This window comes from Canis lupus, chromosome 6 (assembly GCF_003254725.2).
Source record: "Canis lupus dingo isolate Sandy chromosome 6, ASM325472v2, whole genome shotgun sequence".
NCBI classification, from domain to species: domain Eukaryota; kingdom Metazoa; phylum Chordata; class Mammalia; order Carnivora; family Canidae; genus Canis; species Canis lupus.
The window spans coordinates 22,488,909-22,507,710 of record NC_064248.1 but is presented as its reverse complement, the minus strand read 5'-3'; the positions used below and the strand labels follow the sequence as shown (position 1 = coordinate 22,507,710).

The 18,802-nt window shown below is 43.1% G+C and overlaps 1 protein-coding gene and 1 long non-coding RNA gene across 2 annotated transcripts in view; one reads left to right on the top strand and one right to left on the bottom strand.

Annotated features, from left to right (window-relative positions):
- Positions 1 to 16,486, bottom strand: part of USP31 (ubiquitin specific peptidase 31) — a 71,473-nt gene extending 54,987 nt beyond the window's left edge. Inside the window, exon 1 of the mRNA XM_025416191.3 lies at positions 15,642 to 16,486. Within this exon, the coding sequence (XP_025271976.2) occupies positions 15,642 to 16,304 (663 nt within the window). The 5' untranslated portion in view covers positions 16,305 to 16,486. The remainder of the gene's footprint in view (positions 1 to 15,641) is intronic.
- LOC112640247 (uncharacterized) lies at positions 651 to 6,063 on the top strand. The gene is made up of 4 exons (XR_003123929.3): positions 651 to 792; positions 1,035 to 1,337; positions 4,833 to 4,948; positions 5,988 to 6,063. It is a non-coding gene; the product is annotated as an uncharacterized LOC112640247 (long non-coding RNA).
- Positions 16,487 to 18,802: the final 2,316 nt, after the last annotated feature.

The following is an 18,802-nucleotide window of genomic DNA, read 5'->3' as shown; positions in this document are numbered from 1 at the left end:
AAAACACTAAAGTTTCTTATTTTAGCCAGACTCTCAGGCCCTACCTCAGTTTATTTAGTCTTATTTAGAGCTGACTGTACGTACCGGGTTACTTAACTAGAAGCAGATTAAAAATTGCAAAAGATGGGAATGAAGAAGCAGGAAGTATAGATTCCCAGGATAAAGTAAAACACAATAAAGCAAAAGAAATTAAGGACCATGAAGGAAGATGGTAGGAAGTGAGAGAGAGAGAATTACAAAAAAGCAGAATTAAGAATTCAAACAATACAGCAATCCAAAACCATTCCTAACATCCCACAGGACTTACAGCTCCACTAGCCCCAAAGAAACCTCCATTGTACGGAGGAACACAAGAGATGATGCTCCTAATACTCTAAAAATCACCAAGGACAGAGTAAAGGATGTCCAGAATTCTCTCTCTAGGTAAGTACGTAATTACTTACTAGGTAATTCTCTAAGTAAGTATGTAAAATACTCTATCAAGTCATCTATCAAATAATAAGGTTAAAATTTAAAGACCTGATGTTCAAACAAGTAATTATGTAGAAAATAACTTACACAAAAGACTTATTCCCCCAAAGGGCCAGATGAACGGGTTAATATTATGTCATTCAAAAAGATCATAAAATGACAACACAATGGCACAGAATACACCATCCCCCAAAGTACCCTCTAGGGACAGATACCTCAGTAGAGCCGGGTAACTCTGTAACACTGGAGATTTAAATACCACCCCTTCAAAAATAACCTATAATTCAAGGAGTCAAAGTCTAGAGCACACATGCATCAAAGGTAAGCTACAAAACAATTAGGCTTGCAAGGCCAGAGAACATTCTGATGAACATCAGAGAACATTCTGATGTAGAACACATTTCTCTTTAACACTTAACTACAGTGGACTTTTATGAGATCCTCCATGTTTTCTTCCTACCAAGGTCCCTTTCCTTTGTCCCAGGCTTGCTCTTATAGGCTGGGGTGGTGGATGTATGAGATGGCTGGTTGGTTTTTCCTCCTAAAATGTTCCCATCACTCAGGTGTAAAGAATCAATAGTTGTCAAACCTTGCAACCTGGGAAGCTGGTATCATACGGCAATAAAAAGGAAAATAAGGAAACTGAGGCTCAGTGACCAGCTCACCTAACCCAAAACTCATGGGTTCATATTTCCAAAAGTAAGGAGCAGACCTGCACCACGTTGCCCTCACCGTCCTTCTGGCACGATCCTCTAATGCTGACCGACAGCCTGAAGCCTGAGACATAATCAGGTATCATCAGGAAGCAGGTGTGGGCAGTTATAACAGCCTACTCAGCTGCCTGGCATCACAACAGAGCCTCAAAGGTAACAACCAGCAGGTCTCCAACCTAACCAACCCTTCCTCCCGCTGGATAGGTAACAAGCTGCCAACGCTCCTCTCCTCTCACCCACCTGCAGGGAAATGAAGTTACTCTCCTCTTTCCTTCCTTCCTGTCACTATTAAAATTCTGATATCATTAACTAGTAGCTATTTCCCATGAGCTACTGCTTTTAAAGGAGTATGTCTTTTCTTTAGCATCTCTAGTTTATTCTAACTTTCATGGAGATTTGCCAAGTTGTCACTACGCTATTAAAAAGGTTCTCCTGGGGTGCATGGGTGGCTCAGTGGGTTACGTGTCTGCCTTTGGCTTGGGTCATGATCCCAGGGTCCTGGGATAGAACCCAGAGCCCCGCTTTGGGCTCTTTCTGCTCGTTGAGGAGCCTGCTTCTCCCTCTCCCTCTGCCTGCCACTCCCCGTGCTTGTGCTCTTTGTCAAATAAATAAATTAAAAAATATTTTTTTAAATAAAAAGATAAAAAGGGACTCTTATTTTAGGGTAAGATTAAAGTACATTCCAAGTTAATGTAGCTTTATAATTACTGGGAGCACCTCTGGTTAGAAAAGTTCTACTATTCTTCTCCACCTATAGAGAGCTCTGGATCTCAAATAACAGGCTTGTCTCCTTCCCTAGTTTAAACACAAGCCTTTCGGGACAACTGGGTGGTTCAGCGGTTGATGGGACACCTGGGTGGTTCAGCGGTTAAGCGTCTGCCTTTGGCTCAGAGCTTAATCCCGGGGGTCCCTGGATCGAGTCCCAACACCGGGCTTCCCGCATGAAGCCTGCTTTTCCCTCTGCCTATGTCTCTGCCTCTCTCTCTGTGTGTCTCTTATGAATAAATAAAATCTTTAAAATAAATAAACACAAGCCTTTCTCTGCCTTCCTCATTGTTCAAAGTACAGCATATACATAAGTTCTTGGCCCATTCATTCACTCATAAACCTGCATACAAAGGACAGGACCAATTGTTATGGGAAACTTAGAGAGTCACAGAATTAATCTTTTTTTTAAATTTTTATTTATTTATGATAGTCACAGAGAGAGAGAGAGAGAGGCAGAGACACAGGCAGAGGGAGAAGCAGGCTCCACGCACCGGGAGCCCGACGTGGGATTTGATCCCGGGTCTCCAGGATCGCGCCCTTGGCCAAAGGCAGGCGCCAAACCGCTGCGCCACCCAGGGATCCCAAATTTTTTTTTAATCTTTTTTTTTTTAATTTTTATTTATTTATGATAGTCACAGAGAGAGAGAGAGAGAGGCAGAGACACAGGCAGAGGGGAGAGTCACAGAATTAAAAGTCTGTAGAAATGCCTGTTTCTTCATCTGTTAAGACAGAAAATAATTTATGTATCTACTTTACACTGTTATAAGAAATAAAATAATCCACTGTGCAGGGCATATGGTAAGCACCCATATGTTAGCTACGGGAAAAAAACAAGATGGAGAAAATTCCATACACCGTGCTACCATTTATCTAAATAAGAGAAAATATGAATACACACACACATATATACACACACAAAAGCTAGAGAAAATTAATGATTACATACACAATACACACACATATATATGCACACACACAAAGCAAGAGAAAATTAGTTTTTATATTAAACAATGAAAGAATAAATCATAAAATTTAGGGAGAAAGAGACCAGGGTGTCAGGATCAAAGACAAACTAGACTTCTTTGAATAGATCTTATGTTGGACACTTGACTTCAGGCCATGTATTTTATACATAATTATACAACAAAATTAAATTTTAAAAAGCAATGCTCAAAATCAAAAGCAAAAAGAAACAAATGAATTTAATAAGAATCCAGTTGGTGACAAAGTCACACTGAGAACTATTCCAAGTAATTTTAAGACATAGTAATTTGACTCTATAGGCTTAGTAAGCCATGTCCTATTGAGGGGGGAGGGAAGGGGACCATGAAAATAAATCAGATATTTTTCTTTTTTTTTTTTAATTTTTATTTATTTATGATAGTCACACACAGAGGGAGAGAGAGAGAGAGAGAGAGAGGCAGAGACATAGGCAGAGGGAGAAGCAGGCTTCATGCACCGGGAGCCCGACGTGGGATTCGATCCCGGGTCTCCAGGATCGCGCCCTGGGCCAAAGGCAGGCGCCAAACCGCTGCGCCACCCAGGGATCCCATCAGATATTTTTCAAATTCTCATAGATGGTGGAAGTATTGAGATTATTATCCCGAGACTTATGAGTGCATTGTGGGATAATGCAAATGAGAATTTACACCGATGCTAGGAACAGGGTTCAGCATAGGAGAAAGGAGAAACAGATGCAAGATCAAGGAGTTAAATAAAAACCCTCAAATCCTGATTGGGAATTATCAATATGAATTCTTGATTTAGTATGTCTTTAAAAGAAGTTACATACTTCCTAGCTCTGTCTACTTAGAAGACATAGGGATCCCTGGGTGTCTTGGCGGCTAAAGCACCTGCCTTCAGCTCAGGGCGTGATCCTGGAGTCCTGGGATCGAGTCCCACAACAGACTCCCTGCATTGGAGCCTGCTTCTCCCTCTGCCTATGTCTCTGCCTCTCTCTGTGTGTCTCTCATGAACAAGTAAATAAAATCTTAAAAAAGAAAAAAAAAGAAAATAAAGAAGACATAGACACCACATGCACCCCTAGTGCCCAGACTGTGACTTCTCAGTGCCATTTGCCAATAAAAGACAACCAGGGCTCCTTAAAGAAATGACTGATCCCAGATCTAGGGCAGAAAATGTGCAAGATGAGCCTGGAAAATCTTCCCTGGATTTGGTCTGACATCACAGACTACTAGTACCATGTCAAAAAGATTTAGGAGCTCACTTCTACTGGCCAAAAATGGCACAATTTGAGCATCAATAAGGTTAATAACTGTAATTGAGCCACATCAGATACACATTTAAATCTATGAGTTCGTACGGTTGCAAACAAAAAACTCACTGACCATATTTGGATATTAATAAATTACAGATACCTGGGTAGCTCAGCAGTTAAGCATCTGCCTTAGGCTCAGGGTGTGATCCTGGAGTCCTGGGATCCTGTCCCACATCAGGCTCTCTGCAGGGAGCCTGCTTCTCTCTCTGCCTCTCTCTCTCTGTGTGTGTCTTTCTCATTAATTAATAAATCTTTTTAAAAAATTACTTTTAAAACGAAAAATTAGGGAGAAAGAAACTTCAAGCATTTATTTTGCCTTTCTTCTCTAAATTTACTTTGCAGTACATAAATTGATGAGGGCAAGAGTCTCTACAGAAGTGTTCTAATAAGAATGTCAAAGTTATAATATCACCATTTTCGACCCTTAATGAACTAATGGATCAAGGAATAATCATCAATGTCTACTACCATAGTAAGACATAGAACCAGACATTATAAGCTTCCTGATCAAAGTTTATAACACCACCAAAAAAAGAAAGGGGGAGGGATTTTTTTTAAAAAAAGCCTTAATCTTATTAAGAACATTTTAATTGAAACTACAGGAATATAACAGGCAAAATCAGACTTTGGGAAGCTCTATGGCAATAACTCTTCAAACTGTGACCCACGGACAGGTGCCCATCCATCTATGAACTTTTTGTCACCAGTATATGACTAGGTAAGTACAGAAATTGAAAGCAGGCATTTATTTAGAAACACTTAGAGCAAACTAACAGAAGTTTTATGTCTATAGAGTCTAAATTTTTTCAATGGGGCTGGTTTTATGTATGCTTTTTATTTCATTTTCTGGAAAAGCTTAAAGGCCGAGTTAAGAAATGTATACTGTGTTTTGAATATAAAAGAAGTAAAAGCAATTTTTGAGAAGAAATAATGTAATTACGGGTAAACTTTAAAATTAATTTGGCAACAATAAAAACTGTCCAGTGGAAGAGACAGAATTTAGAAATGAGGAAGGGTACTTGAAGGCCACAGTCTTAGAATGACTGCCTTCATTAACACCACTTGCTATTTATTGAATAATTACTATGTGTAAGTTTCAATACTAAACCCTTATTTATTTGTACCTTCTTTCTTAATTCTCATAAAAACCAGGCAAGGTTCTGCTTACTATCACTGAACCCAATATCCTAATTTCAAAAAGGGAATAATCCCTCTTTCACAGGGCTGTAGTGAAAATTTGATGAAAAAATTGTATGAATGTACAGTTGATCCTTGAACAATGTGGGAGTTAGGGGCACTGACCTCCATACAGTCAAAAATCCGTGTAACTTTGGACTCCTCAAAAACTTAATAGAACCACAAGTGATCACTTTTTATTGCAATATACAACTTACTGGACAGACTAACTGCTCACACAGAGATAATCAGCATCACTTGGCATTTTAAGTGGATGCTTGCAACACTCAAGCTCACCGCCAAGAGCAACAGGAGGGAGTCATGAAAATATTACAGTAGTACAGTATTTTAATACTTAATATTTTATGCAGTTATAATTTAATCCTGCTTCCTACACTTGTTTACATTTGACTGTAAATGTGCCATGTACAGTCTGTGTGTGCTTAAGTTTTGATAAATTTTAACTTTTTGTAATAGGTTTGTGTATATTTTATGGTAGTAAATATTAACATAAACTAGGATCTAATTTCATGCATTTGTGACATACATTAACTTCCACTTAATTTTTTTGTTATTTCTAGGCTATGCAGTTCATCTGCCAGTTTAATTGCCACAAATCTCCAAAAAATTCACATATATATATATGTATATATATATGATATGATTATATGATATATATGATATATGATATATATGATATATATGATATATATATATGATATATATGATATATATGATATATATATATGATATATATATGATATATATGATATATATGATATATATGATATATATATATATGATTTTTTTTTTCAATTCTGCAAACAGGAAGACCCGCACAGTTCAAACCAGTGTTGTTCAAGAATCAAATGGACTCTGCAAATGATCTGGCTCCACACAAATAAATGGTATTTTCATTATTATGATTATTGTTTCTTAAATCTCCTGAGAATCAGATAGCTCTCCCTTGCTTTTAAAGATCAGAATACCAGGGGCACCCAGCTGGTCAGTTAGAAGAACACATGACTCTTGATCTCAAGGTCATGAGTTCAAGCCCCAGGTTGGGTGTAGAGATTACTAAAAAATAAACAAACAAACTTTAGAAGGAAGAAAGAAAGAAGGATTGATTAGAATACCAAGAATTAAAGAATTTACTGAGCTGGTGATGCGCTTACAAAGATTTCTTACAATAGAAGCAACAAAGGCATTTCCTGACCAGTCCCATGAAATCTTCTAATGCGTGAACTGTTTGTTTGCGGACACATTGTTTGCTACCATCCAAGCTCAACAACCGGAGGGAAGAAGCAACAGATGTTCAGTGACTGGCCAATTCCTCTAGGAACTGCCACAGTCCATGGCATCAAACAATGATTTCTAAATGGAGAAAGACCACAGTCAGATGAAAGACAAGATATCTTGATGTGCTCAACTGCAAAAATGTTGTTTGTTAAACATAAAAGGTCATTTGAGGAACAGCCAACAAACGAATAATTAGCAGTGCAAACAAGAATATTTTTGAGGGAAAAAGCTACACAGGACAGAACTTTAAATTACTCAGCTTTCAATGATTTCTTTTCCACTATTATATATAAAAGGATTTTTGTGGAAACCATGAGGTCATTGTTTTGCAGAGTCTTTACTATAGGAAACAGCTGTGGAGAACTACACAAACAGTGAACACTGCCCTATTTAGTAGCCCCTTATTGTGACAAGTGCATAGACGGGGACAGGAAAAATCCATCAAACCACACTCTAATAACAAAACAAAAGAGGCAGAGTCAAACAAAAAACTTTAGGCCACACAAAGGGAGACATAAAACAACTAATTCAGGATAAGCATCTGTAAGTTAGGACAAACATCTCTATTATTATATCTATATCTTGACTTAAGAGCTAATTCCAAGAACAGCTCCTTTCTACATGGGTTACCAAAATCTCAAATGATTCACTTTACACAGTACCTGATATATGACAGACATACAACAAATGTAATTTTAAAAAGAGGAGGAGGAGTTGTTCTCCTAGACACTTATGTTCAAATACTACATGACCTATCTGAAACTGAACTTACCCACCCACCTCCAGAATTGTTTTCCATTCTGTGCTTCCAGACTTGAACAGTGCCATCCCAAGACACCCTGTTTGAATACCTGCAAGTTATGTTCATTTCCTCCTTCTTATTCATTCTTCACACACCCATAAAGCTGCCAAACACTGTCAACTCTGCTTCAAATATACATTTTATATATGCTCAAAGGTCAGAGGAAAGGAACAAAAGACAAGGAAAAGGAAATAAATTAACTGAATCCACGCCAATCCACTATAGGTTATGTGACTCCCTTTACAATACCACCCAAGACTCTACTTAAACTTGTCCAGTGATAAAAAGACAATTATGTGAGATAGTTCACATAACATGCAGCTGAATCTAACTCTACACAGCTAGTTGTAGATTGCACCATAGTTCCTCTATCAAGACTCTTTCTTAAATATCTCATGACCCCTGACTCCACATTTCAATTTAAATGCATGATCTTTTCTGCCCCTTGTGCTCCACAATCCACTTCCCCTCTCCAACTGCTCTATTTCTATCAGATAATCCCCATTATTTTCTCCATCCCTCAGGTCTGAAACCTTAGTGTCTACTATTCCATCCCTTGGACTCTCCCTGAAAACGTCGTGATGTGCTCCAAAATGTCCCTTGGACTCACTCTTTCCTCCTCCTTTTCCTCGATTTATACCTATGATTGCCCTCTTCCTGCATTTACTTTCTCCTCCATCTGATTCATTTGTGCTTACCATCAAATCAACTTTTCAAAAACATTTTTTTCATCAAATTAGTGTCTGCACAGCTCAAGAAGCCTATTTTTTTTTCAAGAAGTCTATATTGAAACACTACTGATTGCTGCCTCAAGGCTAAGCTGTTGTGACAGACTTTCAAGGCCACCCACAATCTGCCTCCTCTCAGCTCATTCATCTGTACTTATTTCCCCTTCTCTCCAAATCAGCGGTTCTCAACTGAGGCAGTTTTGCTCCCCAGCAGACATCAGGCAATGTTTGTAGACATTTCTGATTGTCATGACCAGGGTTAGGAAAGGGATACTACCAGCATCTAGTGGGTAGAGAACAGGGATACCGCTAACCATCCTGATATGCCAGGACAGTCCCCGACAAAACAAACAAAACTGACCCTGTGAAAGAAAATAATTTTAAGTTTAAAAAATGATGAACAAGGGCAGTCACTGATAGGAGGAAGCACATGTCAGGGCAAGTAGGCCCTAGCATGCACTGTGGATGAGTCAGACAATCCTGTCCTCTACAGCTCTTTGCTGGGCAAGCTGGTAAGGTGTAGCCACATTTTAAATGCACCTTCCCTTTGACTCAACAGAGCCACTGCTAAGACTCAGTCTTTAGGAAATGAGACTCAATATTTGTTGAAGGACTGGCTATCATGATTAAAAACTTTATACAACCTAAATGTCCATCATTGGGCTTCTATACAACTGTTAAGAAGAATGAAATGGGCTTGGATATATCAACAACAAAAACAAACAACAGAAAAACAAAACAAAACAAAACAAAACAAAGAAAGCCATGCTACTCCCCCCCGGAGAAGAGCAAGTTCCCTACAGAACTATATGCAGAGCATGAACCCATCAGTGTAAAAGATGCATGCATGTTTATATATGTATTTAAGTGGTCTGAAAGGATTATTTTTAAGGCAGACTTCCAAAAGCACCTAACCGTGAGAAGCAATGGCATATACATAAAGCTAGCTCAGTTGACCTTATGTTCACTAAGATTCAGCACCACGTCTTAGAGGAAAAAAACACTACACGTTTCAGGACAGCCCCCCCCCCACACACACCTCTTTACGTTTTATGCTGAGAACTGCCATTTCAAAAGTTGCAAAGATAAGGCAACCATAGGCACAGGACTCAGTGTGTGCCTCAGCAATAAGGGGGTGACAAAGAGTGAAGTCAGAACTCTGGTTTTGCTCCCTCGGTCTCTAGCCAGCAAGTGAACCTCAGTTCCTTCACCTAGAAAAGCTAAGGTCACATTTGCCCCACATCTCCTTCTTAGTCTAAAATGTGAGGTCTCTGGGGATCCCTGGGTGGCTCAGCGGTTTAGCGCCTGCCTTTGGCCCAGGGCACAATCCCGGAGTCCTGATCGAGTCCCATGTCTGGCTCCCGGCATGGAGCCTGCTTCTCCCTCCTCCTGTGTCTCTGCCTCTCTCTCTCTCTCTATGTCTCATAAATAAATAAAAAAATCTTTTTTAAAAATAAAATAAAATGTGAGGACTCTGTTATCTCCTTTCTCTGGAGAGATGTGGAACTTCACTAAAACAAAAGTGACAACGTTTGACAGACACGGGAACTGACCAGGAAGAGACATACTGTCTATTCTATAGTGGGCCACAAAGCTAAAGGTGACCTTTACAACTTTTTTTTAGTTTTCAAGTGAATTCAAGGAGCATCTTGAAATCTGAGTACTCCCTGGGAACCACCGTGAAATATCAATATATTCAACATCTTCTCACAAACAAGGAAAACTTAGACCATAGGTCTGCAACATAAAATCAGAGCCCCCAACAGGAGTATGAAAAAGTAAGGTGTGAAAGGTAGCCAGTATAACCTTGACTGCTAGCTTGTCTACCACTACTCATTTATACATTTATTCCCTTTGTAACTTGAGAACTTTCACCTAGTAAGCACCACCAGGTACCACAGTTCAAGGGGAAAAAATATGGAAGAGAAATTTCTTTTTTTTTTTTAAGATTTTATTTTATTCATGACGGGGGGGGGAGAGAGGGAGAGAGAGAGAGAGAGAGAGAGAGAGAGGCAGAGACATACACTGAGGGAGCAGTCTCCATGCAGGGAGCCCGAATGTGGACTCAATCCCAGGACCCCAGGATCACACCCTGAGCCTAAGGAAGACACTCAACCGCTGAGCCACCCAGACATCCCAGAAGACAAATTTCTATTCATCAATTATTTTTTGTTTTACTGCAAATTTGGAAGGATTCCTCATAGCTCTTTTATCAGATCACTCTGTTCTAGTTGTTCTTTGGGAGCACAGTTTGAAAACCGCTGCTGCTATAAGATGTATCTTTGTTACTTGAGAGATTACCATTCATCTTTTTACTGACTGCAAAAGAGCAGAGCACTAGAAATCAGCATCAATAGGAACCTGCTAGTATCCTATTGGTTAGACAATAAACTCATTTCCTCTAAAACAGCATATTGAGTATTTGAGTTTCAGAATGAATTCTTTTCTCCCATTGTTTTACTAAGACAGTGATCCAAGGATCCTGCCAATGAAGTCCAAATTTTCTTCTAATGCTGCTGGCAAACACACTAAGAGGACAAAAAGTAACAAAGCAACCTTCTAAAGGCTGAGTTAGTAAGAAAAACACCCAAAGGAGACTCCAAACATTCCTCCAATGAGATGTTTCTCAATCTTAGCCTTACCCACATTTTGAGCTAGATAACCCCTCAATGAGGGAAGCAGAGCCCAAAGTACCCTCACCCCAGTTCAGTCAACCAAGTATGTCTCCAGAGAGGCCAAATGTACCCAGGAATGAAGGGCTTGGGGAAAGCAAAAGAGCCCTGGCTGAGAACCCTGTTCTACGAGGAGAAAAATACCTGCTTAAAAAAGTGACGGGGGGGGGGGGGGAATCCCTGGGTGGTTCAGCAGTTTGGTGCCTGCCTTCAGCCCAGGGCGTGATCCTGGAGTCCCGGATCAAGTCCCACATCACGCTCCTTGCATGGAGCCTGCTTCTCCCTCTGCCTGAGTCCCTGCCCCTCTCTCTCTGTCTCTCTCTCTCTCTCTCTGTGTCTCTCATGAATAAATGAATAAAATCTTTAAAAGAGAGAGAGAGAAAGAGAGAGAAAAGTGACAGAAATTTCTTAAAGTATACCAAGACTGGGCCAGTCAATCAATTTCATTCTGGGAAATGAAAGTCCTACCTTAACAACCATCTAGCTCACCAAAACCAAAAATCCGTTTACCTGGCAAGCTCCTAAAGCTCAAATAAATCAATGTGGTTAGAAATCAAGAAAGAATTCTTGATTGGAAAACTTACAAAGAAAATCATTAGTGACTTAAGGAAATTTTAAGACGATAAAAGCACAAAGACATACTAAGTGCTTTTTCGAGACCTCAAGGCAAACTCTCAAGATGGCAAATTGGTTTTATCTTCTCTGCCAACTCCAATCAACTGGTAGTGGCTGCCTGGAGCTCAGAATAGAGCAGGATTCTGAGGCTGAATGTGAGCTCAAGGAAAGAGTATTTGTAGCAAACATCAACATGTGCAGGTAAGGAGCCATGGTAACATGGATGCCTAGCATCTACCTTCTTGGTGTTCCACTCAACTTCCTTTGTGCTCAAAATAACGCCAATCAAATTTGGGGGGGGGGGGGCAGTAATCCTCCACAGTGCCAACAGGCTTACCTAATTCTGGGGGGGAGGGGGGAGAAGAAAAGAAGAAGAAAGAAGAAGAAAGAAGAAGGAAGAAGAAGAAAGAAGCAGAAGAAAGAAGAAAAAAGAAAAGAAAAAAAAGAAAACAAAAGAAAGAAGAAAGAAAGAAGAAAGAAGAAAGAAGAAAGAAGAAGAAGAAGAAGAAGAAGAAGAAGAAGAAGAAGAAGAAGAAAAAGAAATAATCTGATTCTATCATTCTACTGCTTAAAAATCAGCCCTGGATTCTCAGCTTCCCGAGGAAAATGTCCAAACCAGCACAGCCTGCAAAGCCACTCACAATCCACTTACAACACACTTCTCCCAAACTTTCTGTACCTCCATCGCTTTCCATGGTGTAACCAGCCACCAAACGTCTCATGGTTCCCCCAAAACCACATGCCCTTTCATGCCACCCCCACCCCTTCTCTGCCTAATTTCTGTTCATCCTGCAGACCACAGCTCTGTGATACTTTACTTGTTCCCTGAACCTACAACATCACAGCATCACCTGGGAGCTTGCTAGAAATGCAGAATCTCAGACCCCACCCCAATTCTGCCAAATCCACATCAGCTTTGTAACTAGATGCCCACGTGAATTATGTGCACATTAAAGAGTAAGAAGTGATGTCTTGGGAAATGTACCAGGCCTCACTAGACTCAGTTCTTCACAGGCACGTACAGTGTCTTCCCAAAATCAAAAGTGCCTCACACTCTAGCAGGCTGCCTCTGAGGCAAATCCCTCCTTACTCACCTCCTCCATTAAGGCAAGAAAACCTAAATATCCACCTTCCAGCCTCCATGGCAGCCAGAGATGGCCAACTGACATGGTTGTAAGTCAATGAAATGTAGCAGAAGCCTGCTGGGGAGCTGCTTCTAGAAGGACTTTTATTTTCCCAGTGACTTCCTGCCTTGACAAACAGTAAGGATAAAAAGCCAAAAATGTAACAGGGACAAAATAGCCAATGACAAGAGTGGAAACAGAAATGATCTGAGTCCCCGTTGGGCCCTTCAAGCCACTGTACCACATTAGTACATCTACCTCCAGGCTTACTGTGGGAGCCAATTCAACATCTTTACTGCTTAAGACATCATCATTAGGGCTTCCTCTTTCTTGTGCTAAATGCATTCCTATCTGATAGAGTAAACTCTCAATAAATGGGAAGCGAATGAGTGAATGCAATGTGGAATCTACTAGAGATTCAGAAGATTATATATTTTAAAAACAGGATCTCTAAGAATCTGTTCAACTTTGCCAAAGCATGCTTATAAATTAGCCTCCACATTTCTAGAATTATTGACCCATTTCTGTTCACAGCTTTTTAATGGATCCAAAAAAAAAAAAAAAGACAACCTCTTAAAATGCAATGCAATGGAAATGTTCACATACAAAAAGGCTGCAGAAATTGATTTTTACATTTTGGAAGGAGTAGAAAACCAAACTTAAAACACTGGGCTATGACCTTGAAAAGTTTGCAACTGCTGTAGCTACTTACAACTAGAAGCAAAGAGGGAAAAAGAGAAGAAAAAAAGACCTAAAATAACTGGTTGGTTGCCATTCTCTCCCACTTTCTCATTTTGAGATCTCTGACATGGATCTCATTTTTTTCCAGTCCCTATCCCAGTCAAATATTTTCATTTAAATTCCCAAGATCAAACAGCAATCATTTTTTTTATTTTTGAGAAAAACAGAACATTAATAAATATAAATAAAATGTATTAAAAAGAGGATGAGTGTGCTCTGACAGTATTATTGTTCCTCAACCAGGAGGGTCCTCAACAAAGTGCTAAATCCTCAGATTACCATTTTGTATTTTAGTAAAATCATTTATTTTTACTTAAATTTTATTTTTATTTATTTATTTTTTTTTACTTAAATTTTAGAAAGAAACTTCACAGCATCAATGGAAAGGCATTTGCCACAAATAGAAGACAAATGAAAAACAAACACAATGAAAACACCACCTTATTAAATCCTAGCTACTCCCAACTGCTGAGGCCTTTTAACTTAAAGCTTGGGGGGGAGGGGGGGGTTTGGTTTGTTTTGTTTGTTTGTTTGTTTGTTTTAAGGAAAAGTTAAAAAAGGAAAGGTTGGGGGAGTGAGTGTGAGGTGTTTAAGTCAGGCTATCACCAACCTGAGACCTTTTCTTGGGCATAATCAGGACAGACAGAACAGAGAAGGAATTAACTTTCTCACTGTGTGATTTCATTCTATTTAACATCATATCCATGTCCCACTTCAAAGTATCCCTCATACAATCTCAAATCATCTTCCCCTTTTTTGCTCAGAACAAGAGCCCATTTCCTTAGTGCAGCCTAAACAGCCCTACACAATGCAGCCCAGCCCAGGATCATCTGAGAGCTCACTACACCTCCCACAGCACCAGCAGACAAGGACCCGCGAGGGCCATTTCTAACCCACTGCCTGTTTTTGTATGGCCTGTGAGCTAAGAACGGTTTGTAGAGATAAATATTGGTAATCAATTTGATGACAGGGAACATTAAATTTTGAACTCCAATTAAGCTAAAGGTTATCCCTTCCAAAAAAAAAAAAAAAAAAGAATCTCATTCTTCTCATTAGACCTGTATTACAAAGTTTTATATTCATATTTTTATCAATGAAAAATGTGTGGAGATTATATTAACTACCTACATAACAGCCTCAAGTATGCAACCTGACCTTTTACTATATGGCCCTTTCCGAAGAAAAGAGTCTGTGGATCCCAGAGCTACAATGTTCCTCAAGTGGGCTTTAAGGCTCACTGGGCTCTTAGGCTTTCACTTTTCTTACACCTGGGAAGTGATTCCTCCTGACCTCCTCAAGGCTGGCTCTCCCTGGTTACTCCAGTCTCAGTTCAAATGTCCCCTCTTCCAAAAGGTCAGCCTTCCCCTGCCCCCTCCTCATTCAAAGTAGCTGCCAGCACATCAAATCAGGTCACCCACCAGTTTTACTCTCTTCCAACCATTATCGGATATCACCTTCTTTACCTTACTGAAATCTTAATAATAAAAACAATAAACGGGGCAAATGCACATGGTGCTATGCACCATGGAAACGATTTACCTACCAGGCTGAACCCTTTAAAAGTGCCAACCTGGGGCAGCCCAGGTGGCCCAGCGATTTAGCACCTGCCTTCGGCCCAGGGCCTGATCCTGGAGACCAGGGATCGAGTCCCATGTGGGGCTCCCTGCATGGAGCCTGCTTCTCCCTCTGCCTGTGCCTCTGCCTCTCTCTGTGTGTCTCTCATAAATAAATAAAAAAGTCAAAAACGGTCACAAATGGGTAATCTCCTAGAGTTCAAGGTAACATATCCACCTGTCTGCCGCTCACAACCACCTATGATGTGGGTACCGGATGAGGAAAGTGGCAGAGAGAGATTGAGTAAGCTGCCCCAGGTCACACTGCCTGTAAGTGGCAGGACGAGGATCTGAAGCCAGGCTCAACACTCCCATACCCAAGAATGTAAGTTCCACGCAGGCAGCCGGTCTTACTCCTCCGCCATATCCCTCCAGGGCCCATCAGCGGGCCAGGCGTGTAGTAAGCCCTTCCACAAACACACGATGGATGGATGGATGGATGGATGGATGGATGGATGGATGGATGGATGAACGAACGGGTGCTCCCCTCTCAGGGGAGAGGGGAACGGTCCTAGACTCGGAGCCCACACCTCTTCGGCCCTTGCGCTCGTTAGCGCCCGCCGCGCCGACGCACGACCTGGGGACCCCAGCGGCGCGGGGCGCGGGGCGCGGGGCGCGGGGCCCGGCCCGGCGGGGCTCACCTTGAAGTCGCGGCTGTGCTGCGGGGTGTACTCCAGGGTCCAGAGGGCCCGCACCAGGTGCGCCAGCTGCTCGGTGACCTCGCCCTGGCCCTGCGTGCCGCGGCCCACAGGCTGCTCGGGGTCAGGCGAGGGCTCGGGCCGCCCCGCCCGGTACTGGCCGAGCGCCAGGTACTCGGCGAAGAGCTCGGTGTTGCTGAGACACTGCAGCGTGGCGTTCATGAAGCACGTGTTGCCGTGGTTCCGGAGCCCCGCCACCCCGGGCACCGGCTCGGCGGCGCTGGCGGGCGGCGCGGGCGCGGCGGGCGGCGGCGGGCACGGCGGCGGCGTGGGCGCGGCGGCCGGCCCGGGCGGGAAGCAGCTGCGGAGGCCGCCGCGGTCCGGGGCGGCGCCCTCGGAGCTGAGGTGCGAGAGCGTGGACAGCGTCTTGAGGACGCGGCTCATGAAGCTGCCCACCGAGCGCGCCGACGAGGGCGAGGCGGGCGCGGCCGGCCCGGGCCCCGCGGGCCCCGCCGCGCCGCCGCTGCCGCTGCCGCTGCCGCCGCCCGCGCGGCCGCTCCGGAACAGCCGCTTGCTGAAGGAGCGCTTCTCCTTCCCGCCCGCCGCCGCCGCCGCCGCCGCCGCCGCCCCCGGCGGCCCGGGCCCGGGCGCCGTTACCTTGGACATGGCGGCGACCGCCGACGCTCATCACCGAGCCCTCCCGCCCGGCCCGCGGCCCCGCCACGGCCGCCGCCGCATCCCGCCGCACCGCGCCTCGCCGGGCCGGGGGGCTCGCCGCCCCACACACCTCAGAGCGCCGCCGAGCGAGCGAGCCAGCAAGCTAGCGGCGGCCGGCTGGGCGGGCGGGCGCGCGCGCGCGCGGTCCGCCCAGCTGGGCCGCTCACGTGACCCGCCCCTCGGCGCCGCCCGCCGGGCGCTGAAGCCGCCGCGGCTGCCATGTTGACTGTGGGAATGGACGTGCCCCTCCAGCCAGACGAGACGGCTCTCGGGCCCGGGGCGGTCCCGCTCTGTGAAGTCCGAGAGAGGCCATGTCTAGTGTGGGCATGCTCCTGGCGAGGTGGACAGCGCTGGGCTCGTGCCCGGGGATGGACCCCGGGGGTGGGTCTCTCCGTCTTCTGATCTGAAGGCGGAGGCCTGGAGAAAGTGCGGAAATCAGGTTGCCGCCCCTTACCAGCCCCGGGAAGCAGTGATGGACCGTGGCCCTGACCCAGTCCTGCCTGAGCAAGCCGGCCCTGCCCCGCTCCCGGCGGACCCGGACAGCCTGCGCGCATACCGGGACGCCATCACAGAACCTGGCACGTCCCAACAGGCTTGTCTTCCAGGTGGCACCTTGGGCTTGCAGTGAAACAGTATGATCCGAATCACCTTGCTCCTCAGACTTACCTTTAAATCCCCGCTAAGCTCTACCATCATTCATTCGTTCAACAGTTTCTCCTGCATGCCAACCACAGCTAGGAGCTGGGAATATGACAAAGTATGGAATTAACACGGTTTTGCCTGCCCTCTTGGCCTTTTTTCCACTGGCGAATGCTGATAATAGCTGCTATGTTTCAAGCATTGTGCTAAGCATGCAATGTTTCCCGTAATTTTCAGTTCAGTGTCTTTGAGATTGCTACGATGTATCCATTTCAAACCCAAGTTTGTTTCAAAGCCCCTAGATTTGACCTCTAAACGAAAGGTCACAGACCCACAAATGTCACAGGGACCAAGATAGGTCATATCAGTGAGTTAAAGGATCATGGTGTTTTAGTCATCATTTTGACCAGTTAATACTTCAGGTGACTTGACTCTCAGTGTTTCGGAGAATGTAAGGAATGATGGGGACCACGGCAAACTGCAAATCAACTTCTTTCTAAAGCCACTGATTATGCTGTATGTTGGCAAATTGAACTCCAATAAAAATAAAATAAAATAAATAAAATAAAATAAAATAAAATAAAATAAAGCCACTGAGCTCCATCCAATTATTCCAAGCAAAAAAATGAGGGCTCAGATCATCTGACTTTTTATTTTATTGTTTTGTTTTGTTTTGTTTTGTTTTGTTTCATCTGACTTTTTAAAGAGAAGTTGGGAATCCTGTTTTTAAATGTTGGTTCAACTAAAAAAAAAAAAAAAAGTACATCTTTGGGCTACCTTCAGCTCAAAATCATTTGGTTTATGACCTCTCTGTAGATTCTCCTTTGCTAACCTTTAACCTGAGTCTTGGTTAGAGAGAAATCAGAAGGGAGAGCCCTTCAACTTTTTAAAACATAAGTCCCACCTTATACCACATTTCACAGTAAATAGCTTTTGCCAGAGCTTTCCATCCCAAGTAAACAGGGTCTTTATGGTGATACCCCAACCCCAGGGTGCTCTGCACTAGCCTTCAAATCACCTACATTCCTACCTCCTACTCAAAATATCTATTCTTCACTTCATCTTGAGCTTGTCTGGACACCACGAAGAAAGCCGTCTGATCATTCATACTTCAGTGTGGATGCAATGGCCTTCAACCTTTGCAGACATATTTGAGGGGTTTTTTTCATATATGAAAATCATGGGGGACGGAAGGACAAAAGAAAGGAATAGCTTTTAGTGGAATTTCAAGCACTTTGACAACACTTTATCGTGATTCACAGCCATTGTGTTAAAAGTTTGCTTCCTTGCTTGTTTGCTTGTCTTTAGGTGATGGGAAGGGTCTTGGGGCTGTGGTCTCCCTAAATATCAAATGGACTTAAAAGTTAGCCTTTAGGGACACCTGAGTGGCTCAGCGGTTGAGCGCCTGCCTTCGGCCCAGGGTGTGATCCTGGAGTCCAGGGATCGAGTCCCACATTGGGCTCTTGGCATGGAGCCTGCTTCTCTCTGCCTGTGTCTCTGTCTCTGTCTCTCTCTCTCTCTGTCTCTCACGAATAAATAAATAAAAATCTTTTTTTAAAAAAGTTAGCTTTTAAATAGCTATCCCATGCTGCTTCATTTTTTTTTCTCCATTTTGGACCTACATGTTCGTTAGCACCTTTCTGCTTGCTCAAAATCTGCAAAAGACTATCAGTACTTAAGGCAGAGACTAGATCTGTTTTGTTGACTATAGACGCCCAGCATTGGACCAGGGGTCTAATAAATGTTTGGTTGAATGAATAACTGCACTAGAAAGAAATGGAGCATAGCAAAAGCTTTTCACTACCCAT